The 16,094-nt window shown below is 32.7% G+C and overlaps 1 protein-coding gene across 6 annotated transcripts in view; it reads right to left on the minus strand.

Annotated features, from left to right (window-relative positions):
* Positions 1-205: 205 nt before the first annotated feature.
* LOC118204846 (transmembrane protein 120A-like) overlaps positions 206-16,094 on the minus strand; it is a 107,271-nt gene continuing 91,382 nt past the window's right edge. For 5 of the 6 annotated variants that reach the window (XM_085820404.1, XM_085820402.1, XM_085820400.1 and 2 more), the window contains 2 exons: positions 11,737-11,805; positions 206-538 (listed from right to left, as the gene is read on the minus strand). In XM_085820404.1, coding sequence (XP_085676530.1) covers positions 389-538; positions 11,737-11,805 — 219 coding nt within the window. In that variant the 3' untranslated portion in view covers positions 206-388. Of the gene's footprint in view, positions 539-3,655; positions 3,909-11,736; positions 11,806-16,094 lie in introns of all 6 variants that reach the window. The other variant, XR_015042108.1, reaches the window with a different exon arrangement.

Raw genomic sequence — 16,094 nt, forward strand, 5'->3', positions numbered from 1 at the left:
AGGTTTTTCGAAAGATACTCTGATATAAAGGTTTGATTTTAGTATTTAAAAACTTATACAATTCAGTATTTATAACAACAAGTAGTTCAAACTCTTATTTGTTAAATTGAATATATTTCCAAGTTAAATCATCTTATAAAAATTTTCTGATTATAAAATTTTACTTTAGGATCTAAAATCCCACATGAAAATAATAGTTAGAAAAAATAGTTAAAAACTTTTCTTTAAATAATTTTAGTCAAAATAAATGCTCTGAAAAAATTAACAATGCAAATGATACTTTTACAATACAGAAAATTTCACAAGTCAAATAAGTTTTTCTTTTAAATATCAGATCTATAAACAGGCATTCAAAATGTTATTTACATATTACACACTATATATATAATTATTTTAACTTTCTATTTACAAGTTCTTTTTCTTCTGTTGGAATCAAAGTTTTGACAATTTTCTCTGTTAACTTTTGATGAATGACTCTTGATGTTGTGAATGTATTTCCCAAAAACAAGATGAAAAATATGACAGCAGAAACAAATACCTATAGATTATATGTATTAAAATTATGTAATTTCAAATGACATTTGAAAAAAAAAGGAAGAGTTATGCTGAACATCCACAAAAGTCCTTTATATTTACAATCACTGGGTCACAGACGTATATTTCTAGTTCCAAAAATGTTTTAAATGGCATAGATATTCATGTGTTGGCTCTTCTACATTTTGTCAGTTTTCTAAAAATTACAAAATCTACTTTTTTTTTCAGTCTGCAGCCTCTATAATTAATTATATTAAAAAATTTATTATGCTTATTATACAAAAAATTCCCAAGAAGCAAACATTGAAAGCAAACTATCAAATTAATGAACATCTATGTGGTATGTATTTGCAGCTTATACACTGTCTTAACACTAAAGAAACTGTCTAACCAAACATTAGAAAACAGCCTCCATTTTCTACAGTGCCACTCTAGATATTTTTCTCCAATTTAGTTCAGGGTTAAAAGATATTTTTGCGTTGTCATACCTCAAAGATATAGTGTTATTAGAAACTTTTGATGAACATTATCACCTTTTAGAAAAATGTCTGAAAGACTTTCTTTGCAAATGCATTTCATTATTGATGGAGCAAAGTGTCTAGGTCACCAGCTTATAGAAAGTATAGAAGTAGATGCTGACAAAGTACCTTCCATTCAGAAAATTCTTGAACCAACATCTAGGCCACCAGCTTATAGAAAGTATAGAAGTAGATGCTGACAAAGTACCTTCCATCTAGAAAATTCTTGAACCAACATCCGTAAAGGAATTTCGTTCTTTTCTACAGACACGTTCCTGATTCCGAAGATATGTCCCTAATTTTTCAGAAATTAAAAGACGGGGGGGGGGGAAGACTCTTAATGACTTAACAAAAAGGAACAAACAGTGGGCATGGGGTGAAGCTTAACAAAAAACTCCTGAAGAGTTGAAGAGATGGTTGAACTTACCACCTATGTTATCTCAATTTGATGAAACTAAACCGCTCATTATTAGGACAAACGCCAGTAATTATGCTTTAGTAACAATCCTTATCCAATGCCCAGAAGAACATGTGACTGAGTATGCGAGTAAATTGCTAAACTCGACAAAAAGAAATAATTTAAATACTGAGAGAGAAGCTCTTGCTGTGATTTGGGCTCTAGAGAAGTTTCGTGCTATTCGGATAATCAAGCAGTAATAACTGCATCAGACCACCAACCTCCTAAGGTGTCTAAATATAAGTATTAAATAACCATCTGGTTGTTTGGCTTGATGTACTCTTCAGATCCAGTCACAATACCCAAAAATTTTCCGATACTCCAAGAAAATCGACTGTTAGAGCAGACTTTCTTTCTAGACCATTTTATGCAAATAATGACTTGATGATTTAAATGCTGTTTCCATAGATTTACCATCCCAGAAATCTGAAGACATTCAAGATGAGCAAATGAAAGTTGAAGCTATAAGGAAGATTACAGAATGTTCTGCCAACACAGACTCCGAAGAGACTCAAGTTAATGGTCCCTTGTCAAGAGCATGAACAAGCCTTAAAGCAGTATCACCATTCTTCCACTGCAGGACATTGTGAAGCCTACACCCACCTACTTTTATTTAAATTTTATGTGATTTTTATCTATTTGTGGAACCAGCAGACTGATAAGACATCCAAAAGCAGCTCTTGTTTTTTGAAGGTTTGTTTGCATAATTAATTCAATCAATTTACTACTTTATTTCTTTTATAAAGTTATACAGATTTGTTCATTTACTTATTTTACCTTCACCTATTCTGTATCGCTCCTAAGTGAAAATCTTTAAGCCTATATTATAGTCAGGGCTTAATTTCTAAAATTAGAAGTGCTTGGAGCTATATCGAGTATCAGCAGGAATGGAAACAAAAGTGAATAAATAAAGTAATAGATAAGGAATAAATAATGAATATTTAAAATAAAATATTAAACAAGTTAATGCAGTCAAATACCGAAAATCCACCAACTCCTAAAATATGGGTTTCCTCTCAAAATATAAACATTCAGTTTATAGGTTCCGGAAACCGCAACATTGAGTACGAAATATTGAAGAAAAAATACTTACCAAATAATAACGTCATAATTACCGCATAATAATGAGTAATAACGGAAATACCAAATTATTGACATCATGATAAGTTTTTTTCCCTCTATTCTACATTGAGGTAAAAAAGCAGACGATTCACTCAACTCTTCTTTCTAGTTCACGATTCACATTGTTGCATTTTCTGAGCTTTGTTATTTCACGAGATTATTTAATGCTGCCTTTTTTTCATCCGGATATTTTGTAGATAAATAAAGAATATTTTAAATTTCAGCCCTTTTTAATACAATGACAGATAAGAAACGCACTCATGATTTTACTGCTTGGAACCTTGAAAAACGTAAACACATTGCATTGACAATAATGCAAAAAGTGCAAATTCTGCAGAAGATAGAGGCAGGTTCCACTCCTCGGTTTATAGCAGAATCATATGGAATTGCGACACGATTGTGTATGATATACGGAAAAATAAAGAAAAGCTGTTGAAATTTTACAGCAAAAGTGATTCTAACACCGGAATCCGAAACCAGAAATCTTTGCACGAGGCGAAATCGGCAAACCTGGATGCTGTGTACATATAATACAATGAATAATATAATCAATTTATATATGTAATAATAATTTAATTAAATGTATCTAATACGCCTTATTTACTTTGCACTTTGAGTCTGAATATTAAGATTTATCTTTTCTGTCCTGAAATCCGCACAACCTCTGGTCCCAAGCTTTGCGGATTTCTGGACTTCTATTGTAATAAGTAAGTAAATGAATGAATTAAAAATGTCAGCATAAAAATTATATGAGCAAATTAATAGTAACTTAAAGTCAAAAACATTAAATGAAGTTATTAAACAAATGAAAGGTAAGTTCATAATAACAAGACATGATCCAGAAGATAAAGGTACATTTTCTTTCTTTCAAATAGCAGGAAACTTATATTTCTCCTGCATTTGTCTAGAACAGCTGAATCGATCGGTCATTTAGCCACCTCATCACTGAGAAAATTGTACTACTAGATGTGAAATGATATTAGGTTCATGAGAAAAAAAGGACAAATAAATAAATAAGTCTTACACAGGCTTCAAACCCTCATCCTGCAATTCAGAGTAGTAGTCAGCATCCTGGTTCATGTAAAACAGCTTCACCAACAAAAGCTTTTTCTTTTCCACTTTTTTCCACCATCCTTGTTCACTTATATGGGATGCAATGGAGAACTGGTTCTGGATCAGGAGTGTAAGTATTTACAATCGCCTGTCTCACTTGCATATTTCCAACTAAGTCGTTCATACCAGCACCGTCTGTTGATTGTTTTTTTAATTTTTCTTATCTTAAAAAAAAAAAAAATCCCGTGACCAATCAATGCTAAACCTGCAAACCATTTTTTATTTTGATTATTTTTTCTAGTTTTTAATTTTTAAAGTTTTTACAGATATTCTGCCCACTCTGTATTTCATAATTGTCACGTCTATTTCAAGGCATGTGTATTACGAAAAGTAATATTTACATTAGCATGTAGAAAACTGTAAAATTGTCAACTTTGACAATTTTTAGGAACGTTTTAAGTGGCCCCTTGAAAGCAACTTCACCCTACAGCTAAACTAAACTGAAATAGGCCAATAGGTAATTTTTTATGTTTATTGTAGGCATACTGTAGTTTTAGTTTGTCTACCATCAGACATTGTTCCAAAGTACTTTTGTGAAAGGTTAGCCCAACTTAAAAACAAGAGGAAATGTTTACGTTTTTTACTCATTAACGATTTTTTTAAATATTTTTTATATATTTTTTTTTCAATTTCAAATAAAATAGGTAATAGACCCTATTTTATTTATAAAATGGTTCAACAGCATACGCACGTCTGACCGGCCGCAGATTTTCCCTAATAATAAGAGCAATTGTTTATTGCTACAGCTCCGATTGATAGGATATTTTTAAGTAACCCCGGGAAAAAGCAATTAATAGGCTATTGGTCATTAGTCATTGGCGAAAAAAGCCGATTAATAGGCAATCAGTTGATAAAGTTTTAACAAAGAAGTTATCAATGAATCAGAGCATCAACGGTGTTCGTCATAGCCAGACAGCATTGGAAAAAACATTCTAATTGGAGGTAAAAAGAAAAAACTCAAAATAACAAGAAAATTTGATTCAATCTACTTAAAATTTGGATTTATTACAAAATCTGGTAGTGAGCTAGATCTACGGCCTGTTTGTATTATGAGTTTATCTAACGATGCTATGAAACCTTCAAAACTCGAAAGACACTTGAAATCCAAACACCCAGATTTAGTTAAGAAACCACCTTAATATTTTCAAAGGATGCATGAAAATATGCAAAAACAAGTAGTTGCTTTATAAAATGTGGTTTTTGAAGAGGTAACCCTTAAAAGGGCTGTTTTTATGAGTTCAGATATATATGAGGTGGTTTAAAACTGTATGTCAAAAATGTACAGGGAGCTCAAAAAGCAGATTTCGTATAGGAATATGTATGTGTGGTAATGCTGCATTTAAGCGCTAGCTTGTAAAGCAGTATGAATCACAGGAAACTGAAAAGACAAAAGAAGAAAATACAAACAGTTTACAACAGGTGTTGGAAAGAGCGGCCACTACAGCAATACAAGAATCATAGCGGCGGCGCATAGATCAGTGTGCATCAAAAAAGACGTCAGGCATATCAAACACATGTCCAGCAGTGATGAGACTCTCATGCATGAGGCTTTAATTTATGACCCCAAAAGAAGAAATCCAAGCAGGTCCAGGGAACTGGTCCACACCGTCCTATCAAATGCTGGCGATAGACAGCGTCCACGTGATTCTTGACATTCTGGCCAAAGTGAGCTGGGGCTCCATCATGCTGGAACCACATTTATCCACCAACAGGCAAAGTTGAAACATGGAATATAACCATCAGGGGCCATTGCTTGCACTCTCTGTAAATGATGCGGATGCATTCCGTCTTCATGTAAAGTCCTCAAAACAGTTTCATGGCTTATACCCACGCCATGTCCTACAGCTCTCGAACTTGACAACAGATTATCCCCTATTGTGTTTAGTATTCTTTCTTCCACTGCAAGAATTCTGCGATATCTTCCATTGCCAGTATCACATCTGGATGCATAAAATGATGCACTCGTGCTTAACTCTCGTCTATGATCCAGATGATTCCTATCTGGGAATCGATTACTGTACATCCTTTGAGCAGCTAATCTCTTCCCTTGTGCAGCCCCATACACGAAATGCATGTCAGCAAGCTCTGCATTGGTTTAATGATGCATGTTGCTCGAGATGTATAAAAAACATGTATAAAACCTTAACCAGAATATAAGAACAATATAATTCAATCACATTTAAAGCAAAAAATGCATAATTTACCAATATATAAAAATAAAAAAACTAAGCTCACCCAGCCAGGTAACAGAGTGGGAATATATATATACATATATATTTATATGTGACTGGTGCAGCTGATTGCAACCAAAAAGGAAGATGCACAACTACATGTTATAGTATTCTCATGTACAAAATTTCAACGTTCTTAGACTACTCGTTCTTGAGTTACGCGAGATAGGTACATAGGTATGTCACATTTCACAATCCATTTTTGGAAAAAAGAGTCCTTTATTCTCTCCATATGTACAGATGTAATACAAAAATATTCTTCAAATGGAATCAAAATGGATATTTTTGTTGAAATATGATACTTAACATTTTTGCGATTACAATACTTCCTTTACTTCGTACAAGGAATTAAAAAATCAGCTTCAAATTATTCTAATTTATTTACTAACCGGCCTAATGGAAACTCAAAATGATGTCAAATATAGGAAATTCCAATTTTTGTTATTTTGTGTTTTTATTTTTATTTATTTATTTATTTTGTAATGAGTACAAATTTTGCTAAATATAAGTAACGGGAGGGGAAGAATGTGTAAAAACTAGATTTCATATTTTATACATATTTATTAAATTAAAAAATATATCTTTTTATCATTTAAAACATTTTTTATAATGGGAAGTATATGTTTATGACTAATGGACATAAAAATAAAGGCCAGGTAAGGACTTTTGTGGACACAGTTATATGTAAGAATCTTAACATTTAAAAAATTAATTATTTGCTTATTTTTATGCACGAGATGATTTGAAAAAGCGAGAAAATCATTTATTCATTTATTCAAATTAAGTAAAATTATTTTCCAGATGTATACATAGTCAATCAGGATTTAGCAACTCATTCATATGTTATGAATTGTAAATAAAATATATTAAGATTCATGATGAATGTCAATCCCCATTAGTAAATGAAGATTTATGTCTTGATAATTATGAAAAAATTGATTTGCTATTTATTATGGCTCATAAAACTATATATATATATATTACTCGCAAATAAAAATGTATATTTAGAACAACAAAAGTGCAAATGCTTAAATTTTTAAATAAATCTGCTCTCATAATTGAATAAACAGAAGCATTTGTTAAAATCTTCCTCCCTCCCATTTTCTTCCATGTACAGAAGGTGATTTATTCATTCACGCTAAAAATAAAATACAGTCAAAAGTCGTTAATTCGGACACCCATAATTCGGAATGATCTATAATCCGGACATCAAAACTAAAAACTTTCTGCGCATGCGCCACGTTGACACATGCGCAGAGGCGTTCACGCGTGCGCGTAAGGCCTTTTACGACTGCGCATATGAGTGTGCGCAAGTGCAGAATACGTTTTCGCGTGCGCATTTTATGTATAATGGACGTATAAGCTAAAATTATCTAATTATCTATTTCAGTTAATGTTGATGATTGCGTTGTTCCTTAATTTTCGAATTGCATCCGGCTTATTATTTTTTGCAGACTGTAAGAGCAATTTTATAAAAGTAAGCTTAAACTTTCGATTATATCAAATAGAATTTCCGATATATATTTGTTAATATGTAAAGGATCTAAAGCGAAAGTATGCTTTGAAATCCGAAATCTGTTTATCAATTTCACGCTGCTCGGCGGCGGGCGCCTAATGAATTGGAAGTTGATTTGTCAGCACTATCCTTATCTTCAGCGCAGATGTTTTTATTTTATTTGGCTTATAATTCCTTACCAAATGTAGTATTTCATCTCGATATGCTCCGTCTTTGATATGATTTAAAACAAGTTCCTCGTCATTATAATTCGCTTCCGATAGCGAAGAAAAGTGACAGAGGTTATTGAAAACAAAAAAATTTCGATTGACAAATTAGTCGGTGTTCTTGACACAGCAATTATAGGACTTGAACGGCGGAACTTTGTAACTGAACAAGAAATTATGTCTGTTTAATAGAATTAAAGAGAAAGTATTATCACATGAAACGAAGCAAAACTTAAACAACTTTACATTGAAAGAAATGTTTAATAAAGTAAACAAATAAATATTAAGCTTTTTCTTTTTGCAAATTTTGATACCCTTTAGATCATAATTGTTCTTTATTTCATAAATTACGGTTTCATATTTTTAATTTTAGAATTTCTGCATGCCATCTTACGAGATTTAAACTGATGATCTATAATCCGGAATCGCCGAAGTCCCGACAAGTCCGGATTAACGACTTTTGACTGTATTCTATACAGCTCTAAATAAGTGAATGAATCAGGAAGTTGCAAGGTATTAATTTACCAGTAGAAACAAGTACAAGGGCCCAAACTGTTAGACATTTCATGAAGTGTAGTAAATAATCTGCGATATTTAATTATCGCACATGATCGATGCAGAATAAGCTAAATTTTGTGTGTCATGTGTGGCACCTGTAATAATAATAAATACATAAATCTCAGTCCACGAAACAGAAGATTAAAGTGAAGAGATCTCAAGCTGACAAAGTTTGACCTGGCTTTTCACACAATGTGGACAATGGCAGGTTCATATATTTTGACTCTGTTCGAAGCTATTGCATATCTAGGTGTTTAAATAGTGTAAATCCTTTTATGATGAAGAAACTGCTTGCAGGATTGAAACATGTCTAAAAGTGGGTATGCACCAAATGAAAGTCCTCCCTTAACCCATTAACTGCCAAAACTACAAGGAATGATTCTTTTCTCATGAAAATAATAACAAATATTAAATTAAGCATTTATAACATAAATTTACATTGATAATAAAAAAAATTGCTTTTACCTGTGGAAAAAGCGGGTGTTGCGTTCACGCAACATCAGCGGAATAAGAACCCGGATGTTTAGTGAGTAGGATTGTACTCATGCGATGTTTCCTTTGAGTGGAGCACTGGATTACTTTTTAGCTGTATAACGTTTTATAAATCTACAAATCACTTTACTTGTTATTAATTTAATATTAAAATATACATTATATTTCTTTTACAAATACAGGTTATTTCAATTGAAAGATTCAAGCATGAAAAGCTTCACTACAATCATGATGTAAAGCTACATTACATCCTTTGCATCTAGAAAACAGTCTGGCTATGGCACTCTTTACAACAAGTCTTTTGTTATCATCAGACTTTACGACAAAATGTCTACCATCTTCATGCAATGATTTTTGAATGCTGAATTTACTAGTTCTTCCTGTTGCTGTCTGGCTAAATCTACACTCTCAGTAAGAATTTGCAAAAGGAATAATGCAACCTCGCGTCCGAAATCTAAAAGAGACGTTTTATTTCCAGTAGTAGAAAGTCGTGATATTTTCCATGCATTTGTCAAGGCAACATCAATGTAATTAGTAAATATTGGCCACCACCATTTTTTGCCACGAACTCTTATTCTGTAATTGGCTGCTAAATTGTCACATAAATTGACTCCACCCATTTTGGCATTGTATTGTTCAATAAGATGAGGCTGAGATATAAAAACCTTTATCCTTTGCGTTTTTGAATAATGGGAAACATTTTTTATGGGTTGAATGTTTCCAAATGTTGAACCAACAGTTACAACCGAATTGTTGTTCCATCGGACAAAAATTATTTTGTTTTTCTCTTCATACTGGAAATCATAATAACTCCTATCTTTCTTACAGACATATTTCATAGTTTCTAGTGGGCACATTTGTATGCAGTTTTCCTGAATTGTTCCTGTAGCACTGAAACCTTTATTTTTTAGATGACAGAGAAGCTGAAATGATGTTAAAAAGTTATCAAAATAAATAGCATGATTGGCGGGAGTTTCAACAACACTGAGCAAATTTATCACCACATTTCCTCCAAGCCCAAATTCCTTATATTCTGGTAATTTTGGAGCTGTCGACTTACTTGAATAGATGTCGAAATGAAACACATATCCATCAGATGACTCCAAAGTCCATGCTTTGTATCCAAATCTTATAGGTTTCCCTTTTAAAAACATCTTTGCTGAATGTTTGCCTTGATAAGGAATCATTTGATTGTCAATACTCAGATCGAAGGAAAATATACCAAATTGTTGGAATTTCTTATTTAGTAAGTTTGATACGGTCTCACCTTATATAATTTATCAGTATTTTCAATTTGACTATTGTCATTCATATTCCTGTACTGCAAACGTTACATCGATTTTCGTACAATAGGAACAGAAATGTCCTTATCAAGAGACCAATACATTTCTTCTTGTGGTAAAGAATGATATCTTGTATATTCCAATAAATCTTCTCATATAGGCTTCAGATGCAATAAATTCTGGGCGATTTTTTTGCTGAGTGTATATATTTGTCTGTTCAATGAGAAGAGAGTAAATATCTGAACCAAAAAGAAAATCGAAAATCTCTCCACTAGTTTTACCTTGTATTTTGTCTTTTATAGTTTTTCTTCTATCTCTTTCTTCATTTTTTTCCTGAGACATAACTAATGGTTCCTTTTTTATCCATTTCAAGTTTCAGTTTTCTGCTTTTAAACTTTTTCGTATGATTACCACTGCTCTTAGAAGGCTGAAACTTACTTCTTACATGAATTTCAACTTCTCCAGCAGTATCATTTGGTAAAATATCGTTATCATTATTTAAAACATTGTCTTCTCTTTCTTCTTAATCACTAGCTTCTGTAATTTCTGGGGGAACAACAACAATATTAGTTTCATTCTGGTTATTATTAACATTATCATTATCTGTTTCTTCATCAAACAATCTTTGAAGGGCTTCTTCTAATGTAAGATACCTCGTTCTAGGCATTTTTTCAAGCAGCCAGAACATGAACCAGAACATCGAAAGGAATGCGTTTCCTGCTGACGTTGCGTCAGTGCAACACCTGTTTTCCCTTCCTTCCCAACACAAATATAAACATCTGATTGACATACTGTTCTGACAAACGGTAACTTTGACTAAAAATAGATCACTCATAAAGACGGCGATTCTTTCGTGAAATATTTTTGGCAAAAATACCCGGTCGAAAATTTTGCTTAAAGTATGAGATTAATTATTATAAACAAAATGATTGTTGAAGGCAAATATTTTTTTACAGAAATAATCTTCATAATATTCCCTATGCAAAATCATCTGCTGGTATAAAATATCTTGGGTAGTTAAATTTATATACGCATTTATTTTGACCATTGCGTCAACACAACACCAGCGGCTAATGGGTTAAGGTAGATGCAGTGCAGAACAGTTTTTTTGAATTATAATAAGCTTTACAATTATGTGACCCATTCCATTCATTTGGGTAACACTAAAATGCCCATATACTAACTGTAATTTTTTATAATTTAAACATGAAGGTATTTACAATGAATATATCAGTAATTTATATTTTACAATACTGTACCAAAAATAGCTTAGATTAGAAACAAAATATTTATTAATTTTTCATAACTTAAACATGAAGTATGTATTTTATAAATGCATATTTTCAATTTAGATTTTCTTCAACAAATTAAATAACTGATGGATTAATGTAGACTGCAGTAAAAGACGTCAGGCATATCAAGCACATATCATATAAGAATTTGTTAAGAGGAATGCACTTAAGGGGAGGAAAAACTGGGTAACACTGCACTAAGGGTTCCAATTCAATATACTTTTTTTTTTAAAATAGAAACTGCTTAGTAGTGCAGTTTTTAAGCCATAGAATTTTTTTTACTTATACAACAGAAAGATTCTGTTTATCAGAAAGTATTTTTTCCCTAAAATTTCTCAAAATGGAGAGTAACAATCATTTAGTGTTAATACAAATATTTCTCAATTGTTAAAATAAATAAATCATTAAACTTACCTGCCATTCAACACATTTTTCATCCTTACTCAAATTATATAGTGTATATGCATTATATAACTGGAAAATCTGACAAAACAAAAAAAAAAAAAATATATATACAATTAGTAAAATTACAAACAAAATCTTTGAAATCTAGAAAAACTTTTAATGTATGTTTGTAATAACAACATGCAATGAACATCATACATTTTTTCCCCATTAATCCTAATGACAGGGTTACAAGTAAGGCAAACAGGTTACTGCACAACTGATAAAATTCTTTTGAATTGCATAGAAATTAAGTAGAATTCTTTATATATGAATCATTTGAAATCAAATATATTTCTTTACACATGATATAGTAACTCTCACTTTCTACAATTTCCCTGCAAGCACATATTTTACAAGCTTGCAAATTCCTTCTTGATGGAAACCATATTTTTTCTGCAAAGAAAGTTGTAGAGTAGTTTTTGATGGCTTCTGAGGAATCAAATTTTCAGCTATTCAATCTGTACTAAAAACCAAAACAAAAAGAAATCTGAAGGAGGAAGATCTTCAAGATTTTTCTATTGTGTCATTCAGAAAGTTCTGAAGTCTTTTTATGATAAATACAAATGAAGCAGTGCAGAAGAACAAGAAAATTTCATTAAATCACAAAATTCAAAAATCATTTTGTTCAATGATTTTTTGCCATCTCTCTGGTAGCTGGTGAATTTCTTATTGGGTCATATAAAAAGTCTCCATGCTTTTTTGCCACTAGATGGTGTTGATGCCTATATATCTGGCAACAGACACCCGGTTGTCTCAAATGAACATGTGCTTAAAAGGTGATATTCAGCTTCCACTGTTTGTGAAGACGGTTTTTTAATTCGTTGCTTGTGGAAAAAGTTAAACTGATTTGAAAATGAGTGAAATATCTGAAGAAATACTCTATGTAATGCTTTTACTATAAAAAAGGTAAAAACACTGCAAAAACATGCCGAAAAATTTGTGAAATGGATGGTGAGAATGCTGTGAGTAAATGAAGGACCCAGGAGTAGTTTGCTCATTTCCGTTCCGGAAATTTCAATGTCAAAGATGCACCTTGCTCTGGTCGGCCAGTCAATGAAAAAGTCGACGAAATTTTGCAACTGGTGGAGCAAAACCAGCACACAAGCTGTCAGGAAATAGCAGAGTTACTAAACATCAACCACATGACAATTTGGAATCATTTGAAAAGAGCAGGCTACAAAAAAAAGCTTGATGTTTGGGTGCCACATGATATTTGATTGAACGAATTACCATCAGAAAAATGCTGCTGAAACACAACAAAATTGAACCATTTTTGAAGAGAACCATTACAGGTGATAAAAAATGATTGAAATATGAGAAAATTAAATGCAAGCGATCATGGTCAAAGGCCAACAACTTCAAAGCCTGGATTGTCATCAAATAAGGTTATGTTGAGTGTTTGGTGGGATTGGAAAGGAATTGTCTGTTATGAGCTGCTGCAACCTGGCGAAACCATCAATTCGGCCCTGTACCGTGCACAACTCGACCATTTGAATGAAGCAATTCAGAAAGAGCGACCAGAATTGGCCAACAGAAAGGGAGTTGTGTGGCCACAAACATCTTTGATAACTTGGAACTAATAGACAGAGCTTGGTTGGGACGTTTTGATGCATCCACCGTATAGCCCAGATCTTGCTTTGTCTGACTACCATTTCTTTCGGTCTCTGCAAAACTCTTTTGATGGTAAAAAATTGGCCAACTGAAGTGCTGCTGAAAATCACTCGGCCAAGTTTTTCGACGATAAACCACTGAAGTTCTATACCGGTGGAATTATGAAGCTAGCCGAAAAATGGCAAAAGGTCATAGATATTAATGGTCAATATGTAAAAGAAAATTTTTGTTCAAAAATGTACCAAAAAAGCACAGAGATTTTTTCTATGACCCAATATCATTAGGTTTATTCATAAAGAAATTATTAAGGTGTTGTTCAACAGTCTCAAAAGAAATGAACTCCAAGCTGTTAAGAGAATTTTAAAGTGGCCTGCAGAGATGACAGACCGAGAGGGCAAGGGTTCTCAAACCAGGGGCATGCAGTTAACCTTTTATTTAGTTATTTAGTTTTAGTTTATGAATTAAAAAAAAAAAAACTTTTATTCCAATTTTCCAATTTTGGTTTTTTTGTCCATATTCTCTATACTTTTTGTTCAATTTATAAAATATGTTAAAAAATAATCTAAATAAATGTATAAAGATTTTTTAAGTTTTGGAAGATTGGGGGGAGGAATGATTTAGCAGTGTGAAAGGGGTGTACATGGAAAACACGTTAGTCTAATCAATATGTGAGACAGTATAAAATGTCTAAGCCATACTCTAAAAGTTTTTAATCTGATGTTCATCAGAATGTGCAGCTGAGTCTGGTCATCATAGGAGACAATAAATCAAATTCTGGGGGTTTTTCTTCTACTTCTGCTTTTAAAACTATTGGAAACAGTTTTTTCCAAATTTATTGTCTGATTTGGTGGGAATAATTCATAACATGCAATTCCTTTGTATTCCCACCACACAACAGGCATTAATTTGTTGGCATGCAGTCCCTTCTTGATGTTACTAAAGGAGGTTCGTATGGCTTACCATACGAGTTTTTTCTTGTATTATTATAGTATCATCTACTTCTCATCTCCAGTAATGATCTATCCTAAAAACAAGTTCCTTCATTTCTTTTCGTCAAAAAAATGCAATCCAAAATTTAAGCAAGCATAATCTGCTCTTAAAGTATGAGGTATCTATACTACATAGCAGCTTACATACCCAATTTTCTTAAACCCTTTGACTGCTATGGGTGCATGTATACAGCCAGCAAAAACCATCGGTGTGGCCTACGGGTGCATATGTGCAAGCCATTGGTGTAGACTATGGATGCAAATGCACACTTAGCGACGGCCTTGGCTGTTTACTGTTGTCTTGTATATTTTCAGAAATTATTTCTATCATATGTCCAACACTTTAAAGGTTAATAACTGGTATCAAAACTTCTACAGCTTTTATCTAAAACTGTTTTACAGTTTTCATAAAAATTTTTAGAACTGTCTATAACTACTTGCAGTTTTGATAAAAGTTGAGTCATTACAGAAATTTCAAAGACCTTTTTAGCCTTTAAAGCCAACTGCAGGGCAATCAGTAAGAATGGTCAAATTCATTGGTCTTTTGACTACTTCATCATCTAACATTTCTTATGGTGTACCTACAAGGAGAAGGGGAGAACACAAACAACCAAGCCTTACATGAAAATGCAACCCTCACCATGGATTTCAGACCAGCAGTCAGTTTTTGCAAAACCACTGGGCTTTATGTCTTATTACAGTTCTGCTTAGCAAACTGTTTTGTTCATGTTGTAGAAATATGTAGCACTGCACTGTCTTGAAGCTATTTTATTCATAAAGAAGAACAGATGAAGTTCATTAACATAAAAATTCTACAAATATATATTTTAAAAATATATATTTGGAAAACCAAAAAGGGTTGCCTGACAACCCTTTTTGGAGGAACTATAATAAGGAAATTTCTAGGAATCTTAGCTCAAATTGAGCTGCTCAGAGAGAATCTGATGCTTTAGAGCTGAGCCGAGATTATCTAATTTTATCTCCTCCCCATTAGCCCTTGGCCTTTTTGAATTTGAATATAAATCTTGATCTTATTCAGAGAGTTGTAAAAAAATGAAATGAGCAATTCATGGTTAAGATATGTTGCAATGGAAACTATTGGGGTTTGCTTTCCTCAAAATGAGTGGTTGCATGTCTACACTGACGGCTCTATGTTAGAGAGAACACACAGTGCTGAAGCAGGTATCCATAGCAAGCTTTTCAGTTTCTACTTATACGAATGGGACCTTTGACGATGAAATAGAAGCTTGCTGTGGCTATTCAACAAATGTCGATTCGTAGCCACTCTTTTGTAAAGGCAGTCATAGTATATTCCAAAAGTGCATTTCAAGCTCTTCTGAATACTCAAAATAGTTGCCGAAGATTCTCAGACTGTACGCCTTTGCTTAAGGCAATGACACACAGAATTTCTTTCCAATGTATTCCAGCCACTGTGGAATTATGGGAAATGAAAAAGTTGATACTTTGGCTAAGAAAGGAACTTTCATGATGCAATGCATAAATTGACCACTTTCATTTCATATGACTAAATTGTTTGTTAACTTGACTCTTAAGAAAATTCTTAAGCAGGATATGATTCAATGTGCTATAGATAAGAGTTGGAGAATTTTGGGAGAAGAGACAACTTTTATTCACAGTTTTCCAAGAAAGACAGCGGTAGCTCTGTTTAGAGGTCTAACCGGACATGACTGTTTGTGAGACCACCTCTGGAAAATTTGAGTGGTG

This window comes from Stegodyphus dumicola, chromosome 7 (assembly GCF_044657685.1).
Source record: "Stegodyphus dumicola isolate Sdum_Otavi_A_Nest chromosome 7, ASM4465768v1".
Lineage (NCBI taxonomy): Eukaryota > Metazoa > Arthropoda > Arachnida > Araneae > Eresidae > Stegodyphus > Stegodyphus dumicola.